Raw genomic sequence first — 27,846 nt, 5'->3', positions numbered from 1 at the left:
TAGATAAATGAATTAAATGCACAGATTTTCCAGCCGCAGCAAAAACCCGAAGATAGACAGAAAGAAAGAATGAATGAAAGGAAGGAGGAAGATTATCTATCGTGAGTAGACAGATTTTAGCCGAGATGCACATGAAAAACTATTGCCGACCGAACGGCACAGATAGACAATGGTCGAGTGTACAAAATGCGCAATCTGGCAGTTTCTAATACATGTACAACTTTTTGCCGAGAGTTGCTATAAATATCTGACACGCTACGGAGGCAAGTGCTGATATCTCTCTCTCTCTCTCTCTAACGCATGGAGTTGATATGTCAGATGATACGGCAAGTACGGAACTTTCTAAATATACAGATTTCCGTAAAAACAAAGAAGAATGGAAGCACTGCAGAATGTTTTTTCTTTTTTTCTTCTTTCGGCACCCATCACAAATCCGGTAGCAGGCCCAAAATCGGTATCTACCGGTAGATTTAGGCAGCCCTGAGTCAAGTAATCAGCTCCGCTCGTAGAACTTATAGCATACTTGTTCAATGAATCACAAAAGAAAAGTCTCTGATGTCAACCATGTATTTACCGAGTTGCTATAGATGACAGGCTGTTGGGAGTGGTAGCTTGGATAAAAGCCAAGTGGCTGAGTACTTTTCCCTGTGACTAGATCTAACACCAACATGTTAACAGTTCCCTCTTATCTGTTCTGACATTTTTTTTTTTGGTGCATATCAGTACAATGGGTCGTCTGGCGGACAACCACTTGTACATACAGAACTTAAACATCAAAAGACTATAAAAAGGGGGAAAAAAATTACTTTTTGACTTAGTTTTCCAAGTTTTTCAAAATCATGAGTAAGATGGGGGGCTGCAAGGTATGAGTAAAGTGATTCGGCACTTATATGACCTTATTGTGTTGCAAGTGCCGTAAAACTCTTACTTACTAAACTGAGTAAAGTAAAACAACAACAAAACGATTAAATACCCGGGATCCAAAATATGCCACAAGTGAACTTGACCTAGACTTCAAGTCCATGAACAGAGACATGAGACAGCTGTCCTGGCAAACGGGCTTAATTGAAAATTAGTGCCGAGATAGTAAGAACGCACACCCCTGGCATTGAAACGGTTTAAACACACATTGCGAAATTCCTACATAATGAAAAAGTAGTTACAACAGTCGCACTTTGGCCACATTGCCTGAACCCGGAAATATTTTTGTTATCTACGAATTTTGCAATGTACTTGTTTTAATAAAAAAGAATATACAGTCAACTACAGATGAGTTGATGTTGTCAGAGAATGAAAAAACAAAAAACAACAAATTCATCAGAAGTTCAACTTAACATGTACCACAAAACCAAGGGACATGACAAAATATTTTTCCCAAGCTCATAATTTTAATCTAAGTGGGCTTTTTGTGGTAAAAATGGCGGCGACAGAAAAGGTTAAGCTGCTCACACATGTGTAGTTGCAAATTAAATACTAGCAATATGTACTGACGTGTACCTCTGCGAAAAAAATCACTATCTCACTCTCACTGCAGTTGATTACGTTGTTTTCCTGAGTATGGTAAAACTATCACTTTATCTGTCATATTCTTTTTTTCTTGCAATGTACAATGTTCATCATAAACAAACTTTACATCACTAAAATCCCTTGAAAAGTAAATCTTATTAGCGAAAAGAACGTTTTACACAGGCACATTTAGACACATAGCTTTTACAAAGTAAAAAATCTAACTTGGACTCCAGACTTCAGACAGTAAAAGTTACATTAAGTTACAGTTAAAACAAATGTTATCCCGAGGATTTACTATATTACTTATTTTCTTGCGGTGCACCACACCCTTTGGACTTGAGGGGAGGGGAACCAATAACGCTTTGTGCTTGCAAGACTGCATCATGGTGTCAAATACATCATGTTCACTCGCTCTTGCGCTCATCTCACTATTTCATTGAGGTTTTATGTAGGCCTATCATTGTGTGTTGATCGGCTCTACGTGTTTTTGCTTGTACGTTAAGTATCGCTTGTGTCAAGACTGCAGTGAACATTTGACGATACAAGTAAAAAAAATCATTACAACCTTTGCATACTTGCAGTCGGGGGTAAAAAAGCACTTTGACTCGAGCATATTTACGCTTACTGAAGTTGAACTCAACTTGACCATTTGCAAAGGTAAACAAAAAGAGGTTCTGGGATCGAGGAAAAAAGACCAGCTTAACCGAAGGATCAACTCAGGAGTGAGTTTAACACAAGTGGTGTCGCCTGCGTATGTAAGAAAAAATTCAGAACCTGAAAATCTGTCCACTATGTGTGCGTGTTTTGCTATTGATGAGTGTTCGCTATGTGCTTACAAGACTGTATCAATGTAACTGAAGACAGACGGATGAAGAGACAAGTGACTGTCATCAAGGGGACACTACACCCTGTCTTACTAGTCTTCTGTCAAGGTTCAACACTGTAGGCCTACTAGAGGTACCTCATTTGGAAGTAGAGCACTAGGTCCTATGACAAAGAACTTGGCTGAGGAAAAATAAACCATAAAAACCAAGGAAATCTGTGGACCTTTTTGAGAGTAGAATCTCCAAATTCAGATGTATGCTGTCGAATTCGAGATCAGTGGTACCACAGTGGGCACGTCAACCCTACAACATGGGATGAGTGAGGGTGACAAATTTAAAGGAGATAAACGTGAGAATAATTCAAAAATCCCACAAGTCATCATCTGCTACCAGTTCTGCACAGCTGTTGTATGACAGAATATCTTCCTTGAGCCGACGCAGTTTTCTCAAAGGTTCACGGAAAGCTCGCCCATTCTCGGCATATTTCACCACAGTCAACAGTTTTGTGCACAGATACTGCACCCAGAGAATATTGGTACGTGGGATGAACTTTTGCCAATCATTCCTGAAATGAAAGAAAAAATTCCCTATCAGATTGTACATCTGCAAAATGTGTGGTATTGTAGTAATCTCAGGCGTTCGTCAAAATAATGAAATTGCAGAAACTGACAATTTTTCCCCACGTTGCACAGTAAATTTTTTTGCAGGGGAGGGTTGTCAGCCCCTTTTATGTTCGCTTAAAAACACCTAATTTTACCGAAAAACATTGATCAAAGGCAAAAAGAAAAAAATGTAAATTTGCAGTATCCAAGGACGCTTAAGCTTTGGAAGTCACCAACTTTGGCAGCCATTTTCTCATTAATTCTATATTGATAATTTTTTTTCACCAAAAGCAAGACAAAGAAACAAGCTTTAAGATTATATCAATTACTTGATATACCCAAACATTGACATGCGCCAGATTCCATCATTTCGTGTCAAATCAAAGTCACAGTAATAAATCTAGGGAAATCCAAGGTGGCTATAGGGTAAAAAAAAAAAAAAGAAAAGCCTACCAACTGTAACCACAGAACTTGGGTAAAGTTACAAGTCAACAACTAAAACAGATACTGGTGAAGTTCTCCAAGAGAAAGTTAGAAATCTATTAAAATACAAAAAGTGAAAAGTAGGAGCAAACCATGCGAAAGTGGCCACCAATCATAGAACATCCTCAGTTCTCTTAGTAGAAAGGTAGGCTACCCTTCTCAGTAAAGTCAAAGTCATTTCAGATATATCATCTGAAAAACATTCAGAGGAGGATCATTCTAACTCCTGTTTTTACTGTGCCTTTTAAGATCTGCTCCAGCTTACCCATTCTCAGTTCTCATATTTCTGTAGACATCAAACTGTATGTCGCCCTCTCCATCAAACATTCCCTCATCAGTAGATATGTCACAAAATACAGCGCAGCCATCTGAAAACACAAAACAATAAGTTGTAGGGCTATACATCTATCTCTAAAAAGAATCTCATAGTAGCAGCATGGAACCTTTGGAACTTGGGTACTTTGCATCTTAGTGAGAAATAATTCAGAATCATATTAAAGTCGTTTAGAAAACATGAAACTTTTTTTTCCACTGCATCAGAGCTGACCACCAACCTGCATTATGTTTTTGTAATCAACAAAAAAACAAAAAACAGCCAGATTTCAAGGAGGGGAAAAAGCTACCATTTTGGCACAATATGGTTGATTTGACTCGAGACCTTGAAAAACAGACATATTTGATTTTGAAATGCTATAGTCAAATTTTAGTTGAGTCATATTGTGTCAAAATAGCAGCTTTTGTTTCATTCATGAAGGAAAATCTGACCAGCCCTGACTGAATTAACACATTACACCCAAACTCGCCTGTGAATTTCCCTACGCCCTCCATCCTAGCTCGCCCCCTCCTACCAGGCGTCTTTATAAACAAAGTCTCGCCTTGATGAGACTGGGGCTGAGATTTTGCTTTATATAGTTATTGCAAAATGTTTCTTCTTCCGTTTGATACCAAAATGAAATTTTTCAGGTTAGTACTAAGTAGTTTTAGTATTAGAGCTGATTCAAGTGCGATCACGTTTCCGACACTTTGAAGGTGTCTCCATTTGTTGAAAAGCAACTCAAGCAAATGACAAATCAGATGAATGAAATATTGATGAATACGTTGAAGCAAGAGTTTGGGGCAATTCAGATTAATCGGATGTAAAATTTAGATCTAGGGCCCGACCGCCGGGCTGAGAGTGAAAGTGACGGGTCGGACACCCCGTTTGAACTAAAGTCAGAACATTTCCAACACTTTACTTTGTACAAACAAAGTTTTATTTTTCTGAAACTACTTTCAATTCTCTTTCTAATCTATATTCTTTAAGGATTTTTGGAATGTGTTTATAATTCTTAAAACGTGTTTTTTAATGCTTTCACGAGAAGTGGGTTCATTCCTTTTGCTTAGAATTTGGGAATAGACTTCCCATCCAGACCGCTAGGGTATAATGTGTTAAGAGCGAATTCAACTGGATTTGTGCACTGGCTATTACTGATCACTGACAATATCGAATAGTTAAGGAGTGGCCGCTGGTCAGTAAGGTGAAGAACATCATCCCCTTTCATTTTCTTTTTCATTTGATTAGTGGGATGCTAAGAACAAAGAGACTTATTGTCAGCACAAGACTATTAACTCTTTAAGGACGTAGCAGACACATATGCCCATCAGCAGACAAATGGCAATGTTGCAATTTTAAACCATCATATACAAATGAAAAACGAGAATTTGCATATTTTAAAGTAGGCACATTGTGGCTGCCTTTTTAAATTTTTGATAACCAAAAAAACATTTGAAAAATCCGTATAGATAACGAGGTGATGCTTATAAATCTTCAATCATTATCGAATAATCAGAATGTGTGTCCGCAGTGAGTTAAACAGGGCCCAGTGTACCATACTACATAAATAACAGAAAGCAAAAGGAACCTCTGTAGCTCTTCTCTTCAAAGTAGACTCCCCCTCCCAACTCCTAAACTATCTGAAATCTAAACTAGAAAATAAAATGCAGCCAGATGAGAAGTTGACAACTTTAGCTTACATACAGAAAGTTCACATAAAGGAAAATAGCTGCAACAACGCTCAAGCTTCACTTGCAACCACAAGAGCAGTACCTTTCTTCAGCCGTGAAATAGTAAAGTCGATTATCGTAGCAAAAACGCCCTCAGATTTGAGTTGGTACTCCTGTCCCATCAGCTGGAAGGGGATGGTTTCCTCTTTGCACCGCCGCACCAGCACATTTCCAATGTGGAGATCTCTGTGCTCAAACTCCATGGCAACCTCTGCTACAGCCAGGGCAAAAATAACTTGTTGGAGCACACTCAAACCTTCTTTGTGATTTGAAAACTTGAAAAGAAAAAAAAAGAAAAAAAATAACATGTTCAGAGAAAAAGGACATCCAATATTTTTTGTTCCTTTCATGCTAACTGGTCTACCTCTCTCTTTTGCCCCTAGTACCAGAAACAATTCACGCTATTTCTTTTTTACTTGACTATGAGCTGATATATCATGAACAGTACAAAGAAATTGAACTTGTTCTTGTCTTTTGTGACTGGAATATGTCAAAACATACAGACTAGACTTCCAATACACATACTATGAATCGCAAGCTTCTCATACTCTTTTTATCTTTTTTTTTTAGTTTTCAATTTTAGCCAGAACTTTACAATAAATGCAGCACAAATAGGTCAAATGAAAAAAAAAAAGTGGTGAAATAGTATAGGTCAAATGCCGCATTCAATACTATTAGGTCATTTAAGAGGCGGGACCTCCGAGTTAAACATTCATCTCCAAAAGGACCGTGCCAAATGGGAAATTTGTGTAAAGTGCTTTCCAAAGGACACAATGTCGGACCAAGTTGAGGCCCGAACCTCCAATCTAATGATTACGGGTCTGGTCGCCTAACCACTAGGCCACCGATGCTAAATAGGTCATATAAGTGTCGAAGTTCAAGATGTTACTCGAGGGTAACATATGAAAAAAAGAAGGAAGAGAGAAAAGGACAATAGATGTTTGATAGGAACGAAGGAACATAACCACACAATACTACCAAACTCATATATTTATAACAGACCTTGAGGCCTTACAGACACAAACCTTATAATTTTCCAACGCGCATCCACCATCACCAAACTCAAAAATGATAAACATCTGGCTTGCATCAAAATTATCTGTAGAGTAGAAGTTTGCAAGGTGAATTCAGAAATGAGTTGATTGAAAGCAGAAACCTTTTTTTTCCCTTACAGATACGATCCATAACACTTTGCGGGTGTTTTTACACCCCATCGACACAATTTTGATCATTTAGGAAGTAAAGCTTACGACCTTGCCTATCAGGGCCAGCCTGGGCTGAGAGAAATACATCGCAGCAAAAAGACTGAGATACTCAATAAAAATTTTCTTCTCACGTGGGAAAGGAACTAAGATCTCCTGAATGTGACAGCAAAGCATCAAGCATCTAACCACCACACCACAGATGCCGGTGATCAATAATCATCCCCCTCGTTCCCTTCCCTTTTGTTCTCATAGCTTTGTATAAAAATCAGAAATGTGGACACAAACGAAAATTTCAGTCAAATTCTGCCGTTATAAATCATACTTTGATTTTTCAGGACCAGGACAGAGAAAGCACTGAGCACAATTCGTTGTCACAGCTTCTGATACAGCAGAAAAGAATGGCCGTTGCTGAATTTCTTGTCAACTACTCAACAAAAGGGTGGGTTTCAGAGCTGACAGCATAAATAAATCAGAAGAAAAAGCTGCAACACAGTGAGTCTGTACAACTCCCACACATTGAAAACTCCCACTGTGTTATTGATGAGACTTTCAAGAAGCTACACAGTCACTCCACTCCTGTAACTAATATTCTGTTACCACTAGTAACAAGATGTTAAATTTGTCTAACACAAATGCCCCCAAAATGTTCCAGCAGACTGAACAACAGAAACTGCAAGGACAAGAGTATATTGGCCACGTAACCAACAGGCCTACACTTAAAAACCTTCATTTTTTCTTCTGTGTCAAAGCACTGAATGCATAAACCCTGGCCTCATACACTGTACAAACAGCTCTGGCAATATTATGACTTATAATAATAATAACAAGTTACATTTATATTGCGCATATCCATGTTCTATGCACTCTACAAACATTACCCAAGCAAACCCTATACCACTCAGAATCCTGAGAAGCATACAGTGCAAGCTGCAGATTACGCGCTAACTAAACACCAAAAAAACAAAACTGACATGGTCTTTTGCTGTCTATGGGAGTACTCAGTCCAACGTGGGTAAGGTGAGGAAAATTCGTGTAAAGCGCCTTCCCATGGACACAACGTCGGGTTCCTGATGGGATTCGAACCCAGGACCTTAGGATAGTGAGTCCGAAAGCCTAACTAGGCCACCAACGCAACGCTTTCAAAGCAGTAATTAATATTATTACTGCACTTGAACTTCCCTTCTTTAACCCACAGGCCATGACTTCCCTAGCCCAAAGAAACACACCATCGTCATACAAGTACCTACCAGGCCTATCATTTTCCGAGCACTTGCGCTTGCTGTACGCATCCCACTCATCTAATAAGAGATCGGGAAATGCTCCTCTCGCACAAGAAATTCTGTGGGAAAACAGGAAGTTGCATTTTTATTTTCTATGAGTCAGCACAGTAATGTAGTCAAATTTCTTGTAGTACGATTTGGTTTAGTTTTAGTTTTGAAGCACTTGCAACACAAATAGGTCATATAAGTGCCAAAGATTGGGGGCGTTACTAGAGAGTAACACATAGCAGGAGAGATAAGGACAAAAGATGGAACAAATTACACCAGAGCACCCTCAAACTACCCACTTTCTTTATCGTGAGTCAGAAAATAATGGTCAATTTGTTCAAATAGATTCAGACAATACTAGTGATAACACTGAAAAGAAGACATAAATAAACACCATGGTGACAAACTACTTTGAATTGATGAGAAACATAATTAGAACAATGGTTAAAGAATCCCACTTGAAAAAAAAAATGATGAAGAAATCTTTACTGTAATATAATGAAGTCCGGGAAAACTTGGTCCTAGACCTTGTTTAACTGACAGCTCTGCCACCCAAATTATTCTGTGTTCCAAAGTTACTTACTGAAGTCTTAATCCCTGGAGGGGGGTTTCCCACTAAGCCGGAACCCTCTCGATACATATACGTTACTAAACTGGTCATTAAATCCAAACAAAAGATTCAATTTTGGTAGTTCTTCATCTAATTAAAAAGCTGATTGTAAAAAAAAAACCACCTGTTTTTGGCAACTGTTGAAAATAAATGTAACGTCGACATAACGGAATCAGGAACCCAAGCCACAGCCAGCAGCTCATCAGCACAGTATGTCTAAATTAGATTTCTAAGGCTATCTCGAGTGAAAAAAAACCTAGTAGAACAAAACATAGCAATGACGTGAAACAGGTTACTCTAAAAAGCAAGCAGAGTGCAAAAACAATGCGCAACTGACTGGACTACACAAACTACTTTAAAGTAATATCTGTGAGGAAAGCTGACAAAATGAGTTATTTCTCAGATTTTAGCCCTAGAGACACAGATATGGTTGAGTTTGTACAATTTATTACTGTGATGTGAAATGTCAAAGATCTACAAATCTGCCCCCAGTGTTGATTTTTGGCAGATACCTTCACTTATAGAATGCGAGAAGTAACTCATTTAATCAGCAGGCCTCAAATAAAAGCTTTGCCCCCCCCACCTCATCATCCCTTGGGGGCCCAGATGGCTGAATGACCAGTAAAGTCAGGGTCACAAAAAATGTCAACCAATGTTGGAGAAACAATACTTAGACAAGTGGTCATTAAAATGGCATTCTACAGTCCAAAGCAATTATAAATCACACTGATTGTATGCATGTGATTTTGTGAATCAAATCTCTGTAATGGACCAATTAAGTTGTTTATTTTCTTTATTATCGTATCAAGCAGTGCAGTCTGTACAGGAATAAAAGTGTTCATAGGAGATATGGAAGCAATAAATTTCAATTACTGATCTCTCAAAAGAGCACTATCCAACCAAGAATGTTACTTAAATCTTATATTTTGTATTATATTCACCTGTTAACCTGGCAGAAGTTTGAAGATTGATTTACGTCAGCAAATGCCAAATCACTGAGCTCTCTGTGAAAGAAATAATATATATAAATACAGTCAAACCTGCAAAAACATCTACCTTTCCAAAACAATCAACTGTACAAATGACCACCCCCTCCCCTTCCACACACACACTGTTCAAGAGGACCACCAGTCTAAGATGACCACTTTTATCCTCTACAATGGGTGGTCGTCTTGGAAAGGTTCAATAATTATACATGATGAATCCGTTTGAATTTCATGTTAAACAAATATGAAAAGCATAACACATTCAAATGGCCTACAGCACAAATTATCCAAGTCTGGATACATACTTTTTACAGTCAAAAGACCTGTTCACTGCACAACCCTAAATGACATCAGAGTTACCCTTCTCCCTCTGAGACCTAACATTGACAACACACTCTATGGAACATTACAGCAACTGCAGCAAACCTGCACTTATCACTACATGGCATAGGACAGAAGGGAGAGAGCAAAGCTGTTGCTGGATCGATAACAGCAACAACAACAACAGGAGAAAGAAGACTGATTTTCATAAAACAAGCTGCAAAACATTTTGATAATACGACTATTCAGCTGTTATTTATATTCATCCGATGGTTGGAATAAAAATACGGTGTAAAATATTTTTTCTTCCTTTTTAAGGCATTAAAGTACCTTACGGAAATTTGGAGTTGGACAGAATGTGCCAAATATATTGAGAGAAGAGCAAGATCTTAGAGCAAGGAACAAGTGACTTCGAACTTACACAAATGGTCTGTCAATAGTAGTTTTACTTGAACAACAAAATAGGAGTAACAGATGAATGTTACAAGAGTTGTCAAGGTATGAGGAAACAGTTGGCATTATGAAATTACTTACGTGGCAATAACCATTTCTGGAAGTATTTCTTCAAATTTTTTTTGTGGACAGTCATTCACAATGAGTTTTCCTTCAATAGGGATTATCTGCAATGCAAATATGATACGACAGTATGAAATATATGACAACTACCATGCTGTCTTCCACTGTTTAGAGGAACATGTGCTTAAAAAAAAGTTTTTTTAATTATCTGCCACCTTTCATCTCTCTACATTAGTAATAATAATCATCATTATCAAGTGCCGGATCTGCGGCAGACAACAGTGATCATGATTCTCCATTCATTTCTTTGCTTAGATGCTCTCAAAAAGCTATATTATCCTGAATTTTTTAATCAATACTGGAACAGTATAAAGCACTCAGGAAATAGTGAGACTTTTGGTCAGAACTAGACTAGTCAACACAAAAAAGATCACTGCACAGTTTGTCATGATAAAAACGAAAGACTTGGGAAGATCTAAATTAACAGATTGGGAAACTACACTATAATAATATTGTACACCACATATCCAGCCATCCTGCTTCAGACTTCTCTCTTTCACTTTGTCACCCTGAGACACCATCTACAAGTTGTAACAAGAATTTTACTCCACCATGCCGAAAGCTTTAGCAGACTATACACTTACTTTCAAAGCAACTGGATGACCTTTGGAATCTGAACGAAATACTTCACCAAAGACTCCTTCACCGATCTTCACACACTTGGACATCATCCTACATTATAGGGTGAAGAAAAAGATATATTTTAAAACCACTTCCGTCAGCACCAGATAGCCAAAAAAACATACCAAGAGCCACATAAACTAAAATGGTAAAAAAATAAATCCTCAAATAGTAATTATAGCAACAACAGCAATAATTATAATACACAGGAAAGGATAAAAGAAGCATGTAAAAAAGACATACAAAAAAACAATAATTGAAAGTACTGTTTCTCAATATAATGAATGTATATATACAAACACACTTGTGTTCATATTGATGCAATTGTGTTCAGAACTTTTTTTAAAAATCATACATATGCGCAAGCAGTGTGGGGGAGTGCAAGAAAATTGGTTGCAAGTCACTTAAAGACTTTTTGAGGTATCAACAAAAACCACAGCACAGCAAAAACAAGGGGAAAAATTATAACATGCGCATACACATTAACAAGTTACGGTGATCAATCAAAGAACATCATGAAAAAGTTCCCCAGAGGCATCACACTTAATTTCACATGAACAAATATCTAACAGGTAACATTCTATGGTTCTAATAGGAATATTTAATTGAAAAAATGGAATAGATAACTCTTCACTGTCTTGAATCAAAACTAACAACATTTTAGGTTCACAGTCGAACTTCCCTTAACGGAAACATTTAAAACGGGATCTCCATGCTCCCCCCTAGATAAAATCCTCTATAATTACCTCTATAAAACGGACACGTCTCCATTCATCTGGGTTTTTACATGTCTAAGATAGGAAATCCTTTGCCTACTCAGCCCTGAAGTGAAACAAAATTATAATCAAGTTTGGTTCCATCGGCTCTAGCCTTTATGCCATGCTGCCATGCAAGGAACGGCAGTAGGGTGCAACTTAATGAGTAGATCTTACCCCATCTGTGTGACTAAAGTGAGCCCTGAGCGGTGTAGATGATCAAGGTGGTGTAGGTGTGAAATATTATCATTGCTTGTGAAAGTGCTCGAGTGACACTACAGCACGGAAACTTTCATGGATAGCCAGAGGCTGGAGGTGTGAAATTAGTTTGACCAATGCCATCTGCGAAAAAAGTTCCTCGAACCATTGTTATATATGTACATGAGGGATGGCATTGATTGACTGTGCTTATTACACCGAAGGGAGGAAGCAAAGGAGATGTTCAATCATTTCTGTTTTTAATATGTAAAACAAACAAGTCCTATAAAATGCAAGCACTGGTGGCAACGGATAAAAGTAGGACTGACGCAGGCCATTATCAGAGAGGGTAGCACTTAAGAGGTGTGAAATTTTGATCACTGCTTGCTGACCAGTCAAAAGACCCTTGATCTCACCGGCTCGGCCTCTGAAACCTCCCTTCATCTCGCCCTAAATTTCCGTCTAAGATGAAAAATGACTAAAACAGATCTTTTTTCCATGACTCCCTTGCAATTCCGTCATACACAGGTTCGACCATATTGTATTTACTTTCAATCCCTTCGCCTTCGTGACCTAAATGACAAGTACTTTTCATCATTTTTTCTTGAGAGACAAATTAGGCAAGATGCTGCTGTGATGAACGGCGCTCGCATTGCCTTACTTACGAAGCATGATGACAATGATGAGGAGCGATGTTCATCATATTTTGCATTTGGCAAACTGTTGGTTAGATACATTTCATAAAAGTAATTGCAGATTCAAACTTAGCAATATTTTTTCCATACAAAGAAATCTTTTCCATTTAGACAAGAGTTCTTAGTATTTTTACAAACTGGATCAAGTTGTAAAAGGCATCCGAAAGCTAAATCCAGGACTTTGTTTTGTCCCTGTGAATCCAAAACTGCATAGTAAAGCACAAACTGACCCTGCATCACAAAGAGCGTAAAAAGGAAATAAGACAAATTGCTCAGAAAATGTTTACTTGTACAGAAAGTTTAAGACATTAAACAAACGTTTACCACTGTGAATGGTTTCCTTATAAATGGCGCCATAATAATTGAAAAGTTTTAACTTACTTGGGTGGAATGCAATAGGAAAAATCTTCCGGCTTTTCCTGGAGACAGAGTCTAAGGACTTTTTCCTCAGCTGTTGCAGTCTCTTCTTCACATATGGAGGAATTGGACAACTTTTCCTAATGAAATGGTGAGCACAAGATACCATCTCATTATTACAGGACACTGAAACTTTTAAAACTAAGACTACGACCAAGAGACGCATCACCTCCCCCCCCCCTCCCCCACCCCCTTTTAAAACATAGCAAGAGGAGATGAGATGGAGTTTAGAACAAGAAGCAAAATGGGCCACAGCAACGGACTTATTCGGAGCAGAAGATAATGATAATAAAACCAAAGAAAAGATGCACAAGCAGATCACAGAGCACCGATGAACCACTTGTTTGAGATAGAGTTAATTTTAGTAAGAGTTTTACGGCACTTGCAACACAATTAGGTCATATAAGTGCCGAAGATTAGAGGTGTTCCTTGACAGTAACAAACACAAAAAAGAAGAAGGGGAGATAAGGACGAAAGATGTTTGAAAGGAAAGAAGGAGCAAACCACACTAGAGCACCCGCCAACCACCCACTTGTTTGAGATACAATAAATACAAGGAGACTAAACAATCACTCACAATAGAGGAGTACATTAACAGGTATTCACAGAGAAAAGAAAACACAACACAGCTAGCTCAAGAAAGAAAAATTAATATTGTTTGATAGGCATCTAAAACAGGAGGAATTTAATATAATTTAATATAAACGAGCATGACAAGACATGCGTCTTTTCTTCCCTTACAAAAATATCTTAGAGAAACAAACAACTGACTGAAAATACCTTGAGAGTTAAACACACACACACAAAATATATTCTTTGAATTTCCCTCTCAATTTTAGAAACAGCAATAAAAAGGGACATTTAATAGGTGTTACCCATCTAACAGAAAATTAAATACAAAGACCTAAACTGTCAATAGTGCTTTTGTGAAACAAAACTTTTCACATAAAGTACACAAATAAATCACACTGAAAATTTAATTTTATAATTAAATGCATTCTTCCAATACAGTGAAATTGAAATAGAACGCATGTTCTGAAACAATAAAAAACAACAAAACAACTTTTTCTAACAGATACAAAAACAAAGGAAAAAAAATGCAATTAAAAAATACAGGCATTTACTTACAAAGAATGATGGTGATCCAGAAGAATTTTTTATGGGGCTTTGTCTAACGTCCATCCTTTCATCCTTTCCATGAATACACAACTTCGTAAAAAGTTCTGGCATTTGACTCAGAGGACTATCTGTTTCATCAACATTCCGTCCTTCTGACAGTTTAACACATTCATTGATTTCCCTATCATGATCATGTTCATCCTTTTCACTTTCATCCTCAACAGCTTCTTCTATGTCTTCGGCACTGACATCAGAACTTTGATCATCATTCTCATCCCTCTCAGAGTCTTCATCTATTACATCCAGGTGAAAATTGCTTGACCTTTCAATTTTAGAACTATGAAATTCAGGCTCTCTGTCGGCATAACCTTCAAGCGAAAAATAACGGGAGGGGGACGAAGTCTCGAAAAGGCTGTTTGAACTATTGAAACTTCCCAAGGCAGACCTGTCTTTCATACTTTTAGCAATTTGACCTCTAGTGATGACACCATATGAATAAACGGCAGAATCATCCTCGAGGACTGACTTAGAGTCTTTCAACGAACAATCATCATCAGTATCCCTGAAAAATTCAGTTTGACAGACACTCTGGCTAATTTTTGAGGTAAAGTCACAATGCACTTCAAAACTCTCTCTTGCCTCCACTAGTCCTTTTCTTTTTTGTACTTTTGTTCTATCTTTCCTCCTCCTAACCGTAACACTCTCATTCAATGGTGTGGAACAGTCGATCTCAACACGATCAAAGAAAGCATCTTGGTCCACACTTATGTTGGAGACATTAAGTTCTTCTTCTATACAAGAACCACTACACACCTCGCTACATGTATTCTCAGTTAGCATAGGGGTACTGCATTTGGTATTGCAATCATTTGTATTTACAGCTGAGTCATATTCAATGCACAATTCATGATTTTCAAACGACGAAAAATCTGGTAGGTTCTCTTTTTCCTCCTTTTGTAAGTTTCCATTTTTTCTATTTGCAGTCTTCTTCTTGCCATTCTTCTTGGCTGGCTGACGAACCTTGGTCTTTTTCTTTTTATCCTTGTCATTATTGTCTTTTAAAGCTTCCGAGGACTTCTTTTCCATTGAAGCATGCAGGATAAGAGGGGGGAAAAAAATAGTTGAAATTTTAAAACCATATTTCTAAATTAAATACACCCCCCCCCCCAAAAAAAAAAAAAAAAAATTTTTTTTTAATCAACCCAACCCCAAAACAATATAAGAAAACTAAATCTATGCAATTTTTACAAAGTTGTCTCTCTTTAAATTTTTTTGTAAACATGACTTTTTTTTTTTACATCTTAAATACTTAAGAACATAGGTGGTTCCTTGTCATACATGATTAAAAAAGCTAAGTACAATGGATGGTGAATCTCATCCCATTTGTTCTCTAAATATCTCAAGAGCCTTCTGACAACAAGATTCAAGATAACTAAATTTCATAGAATTAGAAGAAAAAAAACAGGTTTAAATCTCATACAAGAATACAGCTTTTCCTTTGCCATTGTGTTATGTAAGAGTGGCACAAACTAAAGCATGAAATTTTATCCTTGAGTGCTGAAATTTCTCAATATCCATCAAAATTTCTGGAGGCCCAGTGACAAACTCAAGACAAACTGATACAAAAAATAATAACTGGTATTGATTGCAAACAAGCTAAAATCTTGCCAGTTTAAATCATTGGATTTATAACACTGCCACATTGGACAAATAAATTTTAAAAATGAATTATATAAGTTTTGTGAAATGAAATGCTGTGCTATACACTTTCAGCAAAAATATCAATGACAATGAACATACCGATAGTCTGTTGCTTTTTTCTGGCTCAGACTCGAATAAATTACCAGGTGAGAAGGAGAGGGAAATCTGCTCTGATGTCTTATCTTGTTTCTTCTCAATCTCTGAACGATTTCTGCAAAAATAAAATACTTTTTAATCACGATATCAAAATCAAAAGAAAAAAAATCAGACATGAAACAAACAACAGATAATTGACCAGCAATACACATTTACTCAACTCAATTAACTTCAAGGCAGTGGCGTCGGTAGCCCACTCTTAATTGTGAGATCGGTTGATAGGGGTTTAGAGCCTCAGATGTCCGACACAGTGTCCTTCGAAAGGCACTTTACATTCATATTTCCTATTTGGCTCTGTGAATCATGGTCAGGCCAACAGTCTGTAAAATGATCTCCCCTAACTTTGAAAAGTACTAACAATAACATGACCCCTGGGTGGGTTTATGACTAATGGAAAGCAAAGAATGGTTAACATTACTGACCTCACAATAGCATGACACAGCAGATTCACTTATAAATATTCAAACTTGAGTTTCAAGATCTGCATCGATCCCATTACCCCTCCCATTCATCTGTCCAAAATTAATTTAGCTTTCCATCTCAACGAGTCCACCGGCCTCTGCAGTAAGGCACCACTATGTTGTGACCACACCTATTAAAATTCAGTCAGTCTTGCAAATTCAAGGGTAGAGATGACAGACCAGTGCGATGGTAAGGGAAATAAAAGCCCTGACTATTCACAGTCCAATGTGATCCCAATTGATCCCATCTGATGCAGCCTTGAAGCCCTACCAACCCAGCGTGTATATTCAAAATGTTTTTACCATTCCTGTAAAGCCACAGAGAATTTCCTATAGGGACAGTAGAGTATTATAATTATCTTAGTGTATGAAAAAATATGATATATGATAATATTATACAATATATTAAAACTTATAGAAAAAAAATTGGGTCCTGAAAGAATCAGAGTACATAGATGGATGGATGGACATCATGAACAGAAAGAGAAAGACCGGCAGGCAGATTCTATACACACATACACCACACAAGACACTTGACAAGAAGATTACCTTAAGTTTCTCGTACACCCCTTCTGAGCCTGGTCACTTTTTTTCTTTTCATTGTGAGAACACTGCGAAGACTGATAACTATTATCTGCATGATGAAAAAGATCATCATCAGAACGATCCATAGAAATACGTTTTATTCCTTTGACTGGCCCTCTCCGAGTCCGTCTTTCTCCCGCCATTACTGGGAATTTGATGCAGCTGCGGGAAGAACACAAGTAATTTTTAAAAAATCCCATTTGAAAACAAGAGTACAAGCACTATCAAACCTACCTTATGATGAAACCTGTCCAAGACAAAACTTTTTAATAATGGATTTCCAGCCCCCAACCCGATAAATTCCTCCATATAATAGATCCTGTTCAACTAAAAAAGGAAAAGTAAATTTCCTTCCCTTTTGAGAGTTTTGACCTGTCGAAGTCTACAGAAAATAAATGCTTCGCCTGTTCAGCTATGGTTTGAAACAAAACTTCCAAGTTTAGTTCTTTCAGCTTTAACCTTTACGCCATGCTGCCAGACAAGTTAAGTGCAGTTTAGGGAGTAGCTGTTGCCCAATCCATATGAGGTCTAAGCAATGCAGTTGGTCAGGGTGGTGCAGTAGGTGTGAAATCTCAACATTGCTTGTCAAGAGAAAGTGCTTGAGTGGCAATCCAGCAGGGAAACTTTCCTGTGTAGCCAGAGGTGTGAAATTAATTTGACCACTGCCGTACAATTCCGTACAATTCCGTTTTGGACAGGTTTAGCTGTACATCATGTACACAATAAAAAAATTCTATCATCATCATTTTGTCGTCATTAAGGGAGAATATGAGGGTGGGAAACCAGGTCAAAAATGGAATTTTCATCAAGTAGTCAATTTTGATGAATTTCGATTGTTTTTACATTTCTTGTATTATACCCGCTCAAAATATGGGACCAAAATATCCCCTCTTTACTATCTTATTGTGTTGTTGGTCAGCCGGCCCTCTGCGGAACTGGAGCTCCTTCCGAGTCAAGCTCTAGATCTAGACTCTCTTAGAGTTATTATATGGTCACTTTTCTCCCGCACAATGGGTGGTCATCTTACACAGGTAACAGGTTCGACTGTCTCTCACTCAACGCACTGTGTCATGTAGATCTAGATCTAGATCTAGACATGCGACTACACGCAGGGCGTCTCTACAAACCGGGCTACGATTGGCTGAACCTGTGGGTACTCTGGGAATTCAAGGTTTTGGTCTCGCGCCTTTGACCGTCTTCTCACAGCGGGTGAGTGCTCATGAAAGAAGAAGAAGAAGAAGAAGAAGAGGAGGAGGAGGAGTTCAGAAGAAGAAGAAGAAGAAGAAGAAGAAGAAGAAGAAGAAGAAGAAGAAGAAGAAGAAGAAGAAGAAGAAGAAGAAGAAGAAGAAGAAGAAGAAGAAGAAGAAGAAGAAGAAGAAGAAGAGGAAGAGGAAGAGGAAGAGGAAGAGAAGGAGGAGGATCCGAGGTGTAGGTGGAGGAGAAGAAATTCATGAAGAAGAAGAAAAAAGAAGAATGAGGAGGAGGAGGAGGAGGAGGTGGAGGAGGAGGAGGAGGAGATGAAGGAGGAAAAGAAGAAAGAGGAGGAGAAGGAGGAGGGAGGAGAAGAAGAAGTAGGGGGGCGAGGAGGAGGAGCAGAAGGAATTAAGAGGAGGAGAACGAACAAGAAGGAGATGAGAACAAATAAGAAGAAGAAGAATCTAGCAGTAAAACATGTTACAAATTGGGGACTTCATTTGTTACCCTACCTTGGGGGAAAGAGGGAGAGAGAGAGAGGGGGGTGAGTGGTGAGAGTGACGGATGGTGTCGTGTCGTCGAGAGTGCCAAGAGTAGCCTACCATAGGCCTACTAATGTATTCATGGGTCACAGGTTCAGCCAATTGTAGCCCGGTTTACGCCATGCGTTTAGTCGCATGCTAGATCTAGATCTAGACTAGTCTAGTACAGAACTGGGTGATCTTATACTTCAGCATGTCAAATTCTTCAATTGATTTTATCTAAGCTATCATCGGGCCATTGCTACAGTGGAACTCGGATTCAATGAGGTCGCCGGGCCTCTGAGCTAAAATCTCGTTGAATCCGAGTGTTCGTTATAGCAAACACTAGGTTTTGGGTAGATAATTACAGGCACTGAGCAAGTAATGTATAAAGAGAAGTCACAAGTAGTGCCTGCAATGCCTGCATATTATGAGCTGTGTAAAAAAAAACATGATTCGTTCAAATGCACACGCCTGTGTCATCTCAATTGTTTACACCAAAAAGTTGTGTTGCTTTACTACAGCTTAACATACAGCAACTTTTGATTCCATAGACCAGCGCACAATTCATTACGTAGATCTACATCAAGATTAGCTTATCATTGTAATGATGATCAGATGCTGAGGGGGAAAAAAGACTGACGCATTTGTATCTACCTGCGACGTTCAACGTCCGGACCGCTAGTGCCTCCCCGACATACACACACAGTCACACGTGTGCAGGCCGCCTATCCAACCCCAATACACGCCAGAGTAGACATGTGCGCGTGCCAACAACGCATGTGTTGGTATGAAAAAAGGCCACTGATTGTTCGCATGCAATCGGCTGGGTGAATAATGGTTCACGATGCATGTGCAATGGATGGTTTTCGGGAATAGATAAATTTGTTCTGGGAGAAAAATGAGCAAACCCACGTCAGCGGGGGGCTGTTCATCCTGGAAGCGACCTTGTTGAATCCGAGCTCTCTGATTTAAGTGCTCGTTAAATCTGGGTTATTTTTAGGAAGTGGCTATCCTCACCCGGGGTGAGAATAAAAATATGAACTACCTCTCACCCAGGGTTGGGTTGATTTAAATCAGGTCGATTTAAATCAGTTGATTTTTTAAAAACTTAAATCAACTTGATTCTATAAATAAAAACAAGTGAATTTAAATCACTTTTAAAAAAATATATTTTTATTCAGATTTTAACATATTTCAAAATTCAGAATTCCTTTCCTTGGTTTCATAAAACAGATATAAGGTTTAGTAGACTAGATCTAATATATAATTCATGCTTAAAAGTCTGCTTTCCCCCCCTTTCACTGTAAAATAATACAGAGTGTTCAATTTACTTTTTTTTCATAATTGAAATCAGGGTTGGGTTGATTTAAATCAGGTCGATTTAAATAAGTTGATTTTTAAAAATTTAAATCAACTTTCACTTGATTTTAAAAATAAAACTCAGTGATTTAAATCACTTTTTTTTTTATGTATTCTGTTTTTACATCTTTACATTCAGAATTCCTTTCATTGGTTTTATAAAACAAGGTTTAGTAGACTAACATTTTCATATTTATATCATGCTTTAAAAAATTAAAAATCTGCTTTCCCCCTCTGTCACTGTAAAATAATACAGTATTAAATTTTTAAAAGCATAATCTTTTTCTTTCTAGACAAACACAAGCGCACGTGCACACACACACACACTGTAGTATAATGCAAGTTTTTCTATTACCCCCGCCCCACCACCTCCCCCCCCCCCTCTGTTCCTTTTAGAATGACATTTTCTTCATTTTTTGTCTGTAAGCCATAATTCACTGATAAAGCTGATTAAGGCTTTCTTTTGCAGTTGCTTAAAATAATCAGTACTTAAAATAAAGACAATGCATTTTGCACTAAAAGAATACATTTAGCCACCAAAAATCCCAAACTGTGTCGACATTTTTTAAAATTAAATCAAAAAAATTTTTAACATCCAATTTAAATTCTAAAAATCACCAACCCTGCTCTCACCCCGGGTGAGACTTGCCAGCGTTGGCTATTCTCACCCGGTGTGAAACAAGACCAGTTTCTCCTCATTTCGGATACTGTCTATCGTGTGGACGATCAAATTGAAATAAAAGCCAAGAAAAGAGTAAAAGTAAGCTAATTTGATCGTCTACAAAGAGGCTCTATGGCTATTTCAATTTTCGAATCGAGCCGAACTACGCGGGTCGCCATTTTGTTTTGCCCGGAAGTTCTCGCAAGATCTACTCCTCCCCTCTCTCTCTCTTTCTGAAATACTGAATACTGTAACTGTCTATCGGTGTGGACGATCAAATTGACCAAAACAAAGTTTTAAAATGATGTTAAAACACAAAAGTAAATTAATTTGGTCGTCTACAAAGATGCTACGGTTATATTTAACTTTTCGAATTGAGCCGAACTACACGGGTCGCCATTCTGTTTTGCTCGGAAGTTCTCGCGCTACACCTCTCTCTCTTTTTCTCTCTCTCTCCACTGCCCTCAGACAAAATTGCACGCTTTCAGGCTAACAATAGTAATGGAACGTTTGTTCACAGCACACAATTCTGTTATAAAATCACAGTGTAGAATTCTGTGGTTCAGGGTGAACGCTACACTGGTTGGCCTAGGCTATAATGGTGAACGCACACTGGGTGACAATAGCCAAAAGACTCGTCAGCGCGATTCTCACCCGGGGTGAGAAAAGAGGCGGCCTATTTTTATTGAGATAATCAAGAAGAAATAAAACGGGGAATCTATTCTATCTCACCTCGTTGAATCTGAGTTCTCGATGAATCCGAGCTCATTGAGAATACGAGTTCCACTGTCGTAGGCTATAGACTAGACGCCCATGCGTGTGTGTGTGTGTGTGTGTGTGGCGGGATCTATAGATAGAGATCTAGTCTAGATCTAATCTAGAGATCTAGATCTCTAGATAGACAGAGATAGATCTCTAGAATCTAGAGATATAACCCTGGGTGAGAATAGTGCAGGCGAGTCTTTTGACTATTCTCACCCGGTGCGCGTTCACCGTTATATAATAAGCCTAGATCTAGGCCAACAAATTTTGCTTTCACCCTAAACCACAGAATTCTACACTTAACAGAAAAATTGCAGAATTCTGTGCCGTGAACAAACGTTCCATTACAACTGTAGCCTACTAAAAGCGTACAATTTTGTTTGTGGGCAGTGGAGAGAGAGAGAGGAGTAGCGCGAGAACTTCCGGTCAAAACAAAATGGCGACCCGCGTAGTTCGGCTCGATTCGAAAAGTTAAATAGCCGTAGCATCTTTGTAGACAACCAAATTAACGTTTACTTTTGTGTTTTAACATCATTTTTTAACGGAAGAGGCTAGCCGTACTTAATGACGGCTAGACTGGCAGTCTAGCCGTACTTAAGTACGGCTAGACTCGCAGTCTAGCCGTACTTATTCTCTATATGATGGCTAGACTGACCATTTACCAAAAATAGGCCTACTGAATTGTAAATATATATACATTTTTAGTGTGCAGTACCTAAGCCTAAAGTATTTTTGTATTTGAGACGAAACCAGGTGCCTTATTTAATGACAGTGCATGTATTTTAAACCTCCTGTTTTCTAAATGTTAATAGGGCCTAAGACAGGCTAAGATAAGTACGGCTAGACTGGCAGTCTAGCCGTACTTTAGTACGGGGGCTGGGTAGACAGCCAGGCTAGCCGTACTTAATATTGATGGCTGAATTGTAAATGAAATTTTTAGTAGTTTGCAATGCCTGAAGTATTTGTATTTCAGACAAAACCAAAAGGTGCCTTACTGACTTGCATGGCATGTATTTGAACCTGAATAATTACTTGACCTAGATCTAGATCTAATGAGACCTGTGCACTTAACAGGCTTGAGTCGATAGGGCCAAACCTAGATCTTCTAGCCGTACTTAAAGTACGGCTAGCCACTTCGTTTTTTAACTTTGTTTGGTCAATTTGGTCGTCCACACCGATAGACAGTATTCAGAAAGAGACAGAGAGAGAGAGAGAAGAGAGAGAGAGAGAGAGAGGGGAGGAGTAGATCTTGCGAGAACTTCCGGGCAAAACAAAAAAATGGCGACCCGCGTAGTTCGGCTCGATTCGAACAGTGAAATGGCCACCTCTATTCTCACCCGGGGTGAGAATAGTGCAGGCGAGTCTTTTGGCTATTCTCACCCGGTGCGCGTGTCAACAAATTTTGCATTCACCCTAAACCACAGAATTTTACACTGTGATTGTGAGATAAGAGAAAAATTGTAGAATTCTGTGCCGTGAACAAACGTTCCATTACTACTGTACTTGTAGCCTACTGAAAGCGCACAATTTTGTCTGTGTGCAGTGGAGAGAGAGAGTGAGAGAGAGAAAGAGAGAGAACAAAACAAAATGGCGACCCGCGTAGTTCGGCTTGATTCGAAAAGTTAAATAGCCGTAGCCGTAGCATCTTTGTAGACAACCAAATTAATTTACTTTTGTGGTTTAACATCATTTTTTAACTTTGTTTTGGTCAATTTGATCGTCCACACTGATAGACAGTATTCAGAAAGAGACAGAGAGAGAGAGAAGAGGGGAGGAGTAGATGTTGCGAGAACTTCCGGGCGGGTGAGAATAGCCACTTTCCAGTGAAATAGTGAAATAGCCATAGCATCTTTGAAGACGATCAAATTAGCATACTTTTGTGTGCCATAACGTAATTTTTTCTTGGCTTTTATCAATTTGATCATCCACACCGATAGACAGTATTCCAAAATGAGGAAAAGCAGGTCTTGTTTCGCACCGGGTGAGAATAGCTTACGCTGAAGTCTCACCCGGGGTGAGAGGTAGATGGTTTTTCTATTCTCACCCCGGATGAGAATAGCCACTTCCATTCTCTAAACTACTAAACTACGATAGATCTAGATAAAAATCAATGAAGAATTTAACGAGCTAAAGTATAACACCCAGAACTGTAATGTGTAGTGCAGTAAAAAGTTGAAGCTAGGCGGTGCCTTCATAACAACAGTGACAGAGACACTTTGGCCACTTTGACTTTGGGGTGTCAGACTAGAATCTAGAAGAACAGAGCAAAAGAGCGGAACTGTAGAACCCCAAATATCTAATAGAAACGGAACAGCTTACTTTCAACGAGTGCATAAGAAAGAGACAACCAGGGACTAGAGAGATCTCGATCTAGATCAAGAAATAAAATTCCAAAATTCAGAAGTTTTACTCGCCCTCACCTCCAGTATTTTGTAAACAATTAAACAGCCGCCATTTCTCATGAGCACTGAATCGAAGTGCTGATTGGACAGTTGGACAGGTACTTCAAAAACATAAAACAAAAACTTGGAACCAGGTTTTTGGAATTTTAGAATGGCAACAAATCAAACGAACACGTTTCGTTGCGTAAAAAAATAATATCTGGGCCCTATGACTATGACATGTGCGTACCAGACCTTTCGCAATTATGCAAGGACAGGTTGATTATTCACTTCAAACTGGAGGAGGAAGAAAAAAATGACGTTGATCAAAAAAGAAAGATTAGCTTTGGTCACCGAGTCAGTCATTGTTGAAAAAGTGGGCCAGTGGGCGTCTTGATTAATTTTCAGTCACAAAATTAAAATTAAATTTAAAAATTCAAATTTTGTTGTTGCTGTTTATCAAAACGGCTCAACTTTTCACCCCGAAAGCCTCTTCAAGAGCAACTGTGAGTAAAATTAACGACAGCTATGAGCATATCAAGCCAAGAAAAGGGACCTAACAAAGATCGCCTAAATATAATTTAGTTACCAGAGGTCGGACGTGACAAAGTGTGAGCCAGGTCAAGGGGCTATAACTATAAAGAAATCTTCTTTTTTTTTTTTGGTAAAGTGTTTTACGGCGCTCGCAACAGCATAAGGTCATATGAGCGCGCGGGAAACACCTAATATTTTCAGTTGGTAGGAAATTTTGAATTTTGCCCGGCTGGCGACCGAAGCCTACTCTTTCCGATTTTAGACCACCAAGGGATCTTTAACGTGCGCAACTTGCACACGGGTCCTCCGAGATTTTTCGCCCTTGTCCGAGAAGGCTAGGTGTAGATCTTTCCTACCAGAAGATCAGGGGTGTGGCAGAAAGACAGCAGTAAGGAGGAGCCAAGGAGTAGCAGTAGAAAGGCTGCAGAAAGAGTCAGGAGCCCAGAGGAAGGGGCAAAGGAGGTGAGGGGGTGGGGGCAGAAAGTGGAAATGAAAGCAGACAGCAGAACACTGCTAGAGAGCAGGAAAGAAGGTGAAAGGAGACAATTTTAGAGAAGAAAATTTTTCAGTCGCTACCCGGATTCGAACCCGGGACCTTTTGAATGAGAGGCCACGAGAGCCCCCAAATCTCGTTTAAACTTGAAATGGACGAGGGAAATGTTTGAGCCAACTTCGTAAAGATGAAGGAGGAAAGAGAGAGAAAGAGAGAGAGAGAGAGAGAGAGAGAGCGAGAGAGAGAGAGAGAGAGAGAGAGAGAGAGAGAGAGAGAGAGAGAGAGAGAGAGAGAGAGAGAGAGAGGGGGTGTGTGGGGGGGGGGGGGGGGGGGGTATAAAACACCTGAAATCGCCTACACATTCAGGATTTATGGTCATCAAAATAATTTGACAATAACTATTTCATTGAATTGTACAGTGTAAATTAAATGTGATTTTATAGACTCCATAACTTACCAATTCTGGCTTGCGTATCGACACACTTGCCAGGCAGTCTCCCACTCAGTGGTGTATGTATTGAAAAGCACACCTGTAACGAGTGGTAATAGTACATGTAATAGAAATGATAATGATAGCAATAGTTCGTCCGTCAATGGTTGCCGATGACCAATGCATCCGCAGAAGAGCATTTCTCAAAATAGAAGAAAATTTGCAGAATCAAGATGTTAAAATATGACTTGTGACAACTGCTATGGCCGATGACGCCAATTCTGGTAGAGAAAAGCTTGCCACATTCTGTGAATTCGAAAGCTCCATAAAACCATTTCCACTTGTGGGTGTGTGCAGCTTACGGGCTTCTCTGTTGGTTTCAGCCATATTCGTGGAACCTCAATCTTATACTACCTGTATGACTTGCTGCTATCCAACTGGGTCTGTCAGGAGCAGGCTCTCCTATAAATAATGTCGAAGTCCTTCAGAAACATTTCCATAGTGTCCTTGTAGCACTTTTTTTTGGTGTGCCAACTTTTTACTGTTCAGAATAGGATTTTAAAATGAGGCATTTTTAGATTGAAATTAAGCTACATGGCCAACCCAGGAAAGTTGAGCCCTTTTGACTGTCCTCGTGGTTTTATGCACCCCGCATAATTTAGTAAAATTTGATCATTTTTTGCATAATTTCTTATTATTTTCCGTTATCATTCTTTGTTAAAATGAACAGAATCGCATAATTTCATATTTTTGGGTTCAGTTTGCATAATTTCAGAATTTTCCTTGCTTAAAATATAAAACGGCGGGGGCAGTTTTGAGCTTGGAATTTAAAAATCAGATTTTGGCATTTGCCGTTTTTGAGAGCTTCTATGTGTCTGGTATTTCATCCTGCCATAGAATGCCAAGAATTCCCGTGCCTGAGGCATTTTATGAGGGAATGATAAAGCCTCTTGGTATGGCTTTGGTACATGTACACTGTAGAATGTGTTTAGGAAACTCCAGTTTCACACGTGCTCACTTTTCGTTTGATTTTAAGTGGCCATCAGAGCTCATGTTGTGCTTCAGGAAAACGTAACGTCTGAAATTAATACTATACATGTATTTAACTTAACCCTATCCGTACGTCGTGTTTTACTATCGTATCCATACAACGTGGGGAACTCTGTACGCCACCACTTTCAGAAAAGAAAATTTACTCGTTTATCCGATCCGTACGCTTTGCATAGCAGCCTGTCAAAATATCGGGGGGGGGGGGGGTGGGTTTTTTTTTTTTTTGGGGGGGGGGGGGGGGGTTAGAAATACTGAAAGTTTCAAAGAGATCTTCGCATTAGAAGTATTTTTAAATGTGAAGAATACAACCCCGGGGATACAAAATGACCCCAGAGCGTACGGATAGTGATAATTTGTTGATTGCATAAATTGAAAGGAGAAAAAGTATAACCGAGTAGGCTATCACTATCATATAATATTGATTAAGATCTCGAGTGTTGTAAGTCAATCTGAACAAAACTGAAGAAGACCAAAGAGCTTGAAACAGCAAAACAAATCAAAGCCTGGTCATTTCTGGAACTTTAACTTTAAAATTAAAAGCAGTTCATGTCTATCAAAAATAGAAACTTTTGTCAAAATATGTCACAGTCACAGGTCAACAAATACGACATGGAATGAAATATGTACGTGTGTACGTTCATTTAATTTTTCTTCTAGACAGTATACTGGTAATGGTATGTCTATACTATTCGTTTTCGACCGTTAGGACTGTTTCGTCGTGCAAGCACCACATTTAGTTTCCCAGTTCCCACCATAGTTTTGGTTAGAAACAATTAAAGAGGGATAGATGCAAAAACGTGTCATTGTTTAAAAGCAAAAGCTTCCAATGTAAGGGTCATAAATAAAGAATGCATCGTGTATCCATATATAAGTTATTCTTTTACTTTTAATTTTATGTTGTAATCTATAGGGTCTCGGATTTTTTTCACAATTGCTTTTCGTTGTTTTTGTTTTGGATCAACGTATTTTTCCTTTATAAATTATAAAAGAAATTACCTTTTTTTTAAAAAAGAAACCAAAAGCGATTTCATAAAATAAAAATACACTAGCACAATCTATTAAAATTAGTTGAATTGTAAGTTTTTGTGGAAAGTTACACACAAAAGAGCACCTCTCTATTTCAACTTCAAGGAGATTACATGTATATATATTATTATTATGCTTAATAGATATAATACTATAATTATGGTTTACGAGATCTCCACACGTACCAGGGCTCCCTGAAAAAGTCTCTTTGTGTCGGTCATATTGACCACTGCCAGTGGTTGACCCTTGTGGTGAACCGCTACCTGCCAGGCTGTCTCCTCCTAGGATGGTTCTCAT

The 27,846-nt window shown here is 38.6% G+C and overlaps 1 protein-coding gene across 1 annotated transcript; it reads right to left on the bottom strand.

Annotated features, from left to right (window-relative positions):
* Positions 1-413: 413 nt before the first annotated feature.
* Positions 414-27,846, bottom strand: LOC101860448. Its single transcript, XM_035972698.1, has 14 exons — positions 27,735-27,846; positions 25,501-25,573; positions 17,100-17,297; positions 16,033-16,144; positions 14,242-15,309; positions 13,078-13,193; positions 11,012-11,099; positions 10,386-10,471; positions 9,486-9,548; positions 7,914-8,005; positions 6,487-6,560; positions 5,505-5,736; positions 3,684-3,786; positions 414-2,898 (listed from the first exon to the last, which is right to left on the bottom strand). Exons 1-14 carry the CDS (start codon positions 27,844-27,846, stop codon positions 2,694-2,696), a joined length of 2,622 nt encoding a protein of 873 aa, XP_035828591.1. The 3' UTR covers positions 414-2,693.

This window comes from Aplysia californica, unplaced genomic scaffold (genome assembly GCF_000002075.1).
Source record: "Aplysia californica isolate F4 #8 unplaced genomic scaffold, AplCal3.0 scaffold00800, whole genome shotgun sequence".
NCBI classification, from domain to species: domain Eukaryota; kingdom Metazoa; phylum Mollusca; class Gastropoda; order Aplysiida; family Aplysiidae; genus Aplysia; species Aplysia californica.
The sequence above is the reverse complement of the archived record's forward strand: the minus strand, read 5'-3'. Positions and strand labels throughout refer to the sequence as shown.

Coding starts and splice junctions, on each gene's coding strand:
- LOC101860448 (XM_035972698.1), bottom strand. CDS start 27,846: ATGAGAACCATCCTAGGAGGAGACAGCCTGGCAGGTAGCGGTTCACCA. Junction 25,574..27,734: donor GACTTTTTCAGGGAGCCCTG/GTACGTGTGGAG, acceptor CACTCGTTACAG/GTGTGCTTTTCAATACATAC. Junction 17,298..25,500: donor CGATACGCAAGCCAGAATTG/GTAAGTTATGGA, acceptor TTCTTCCCGCAG/CTGCATCAAATTCCCAGTAA.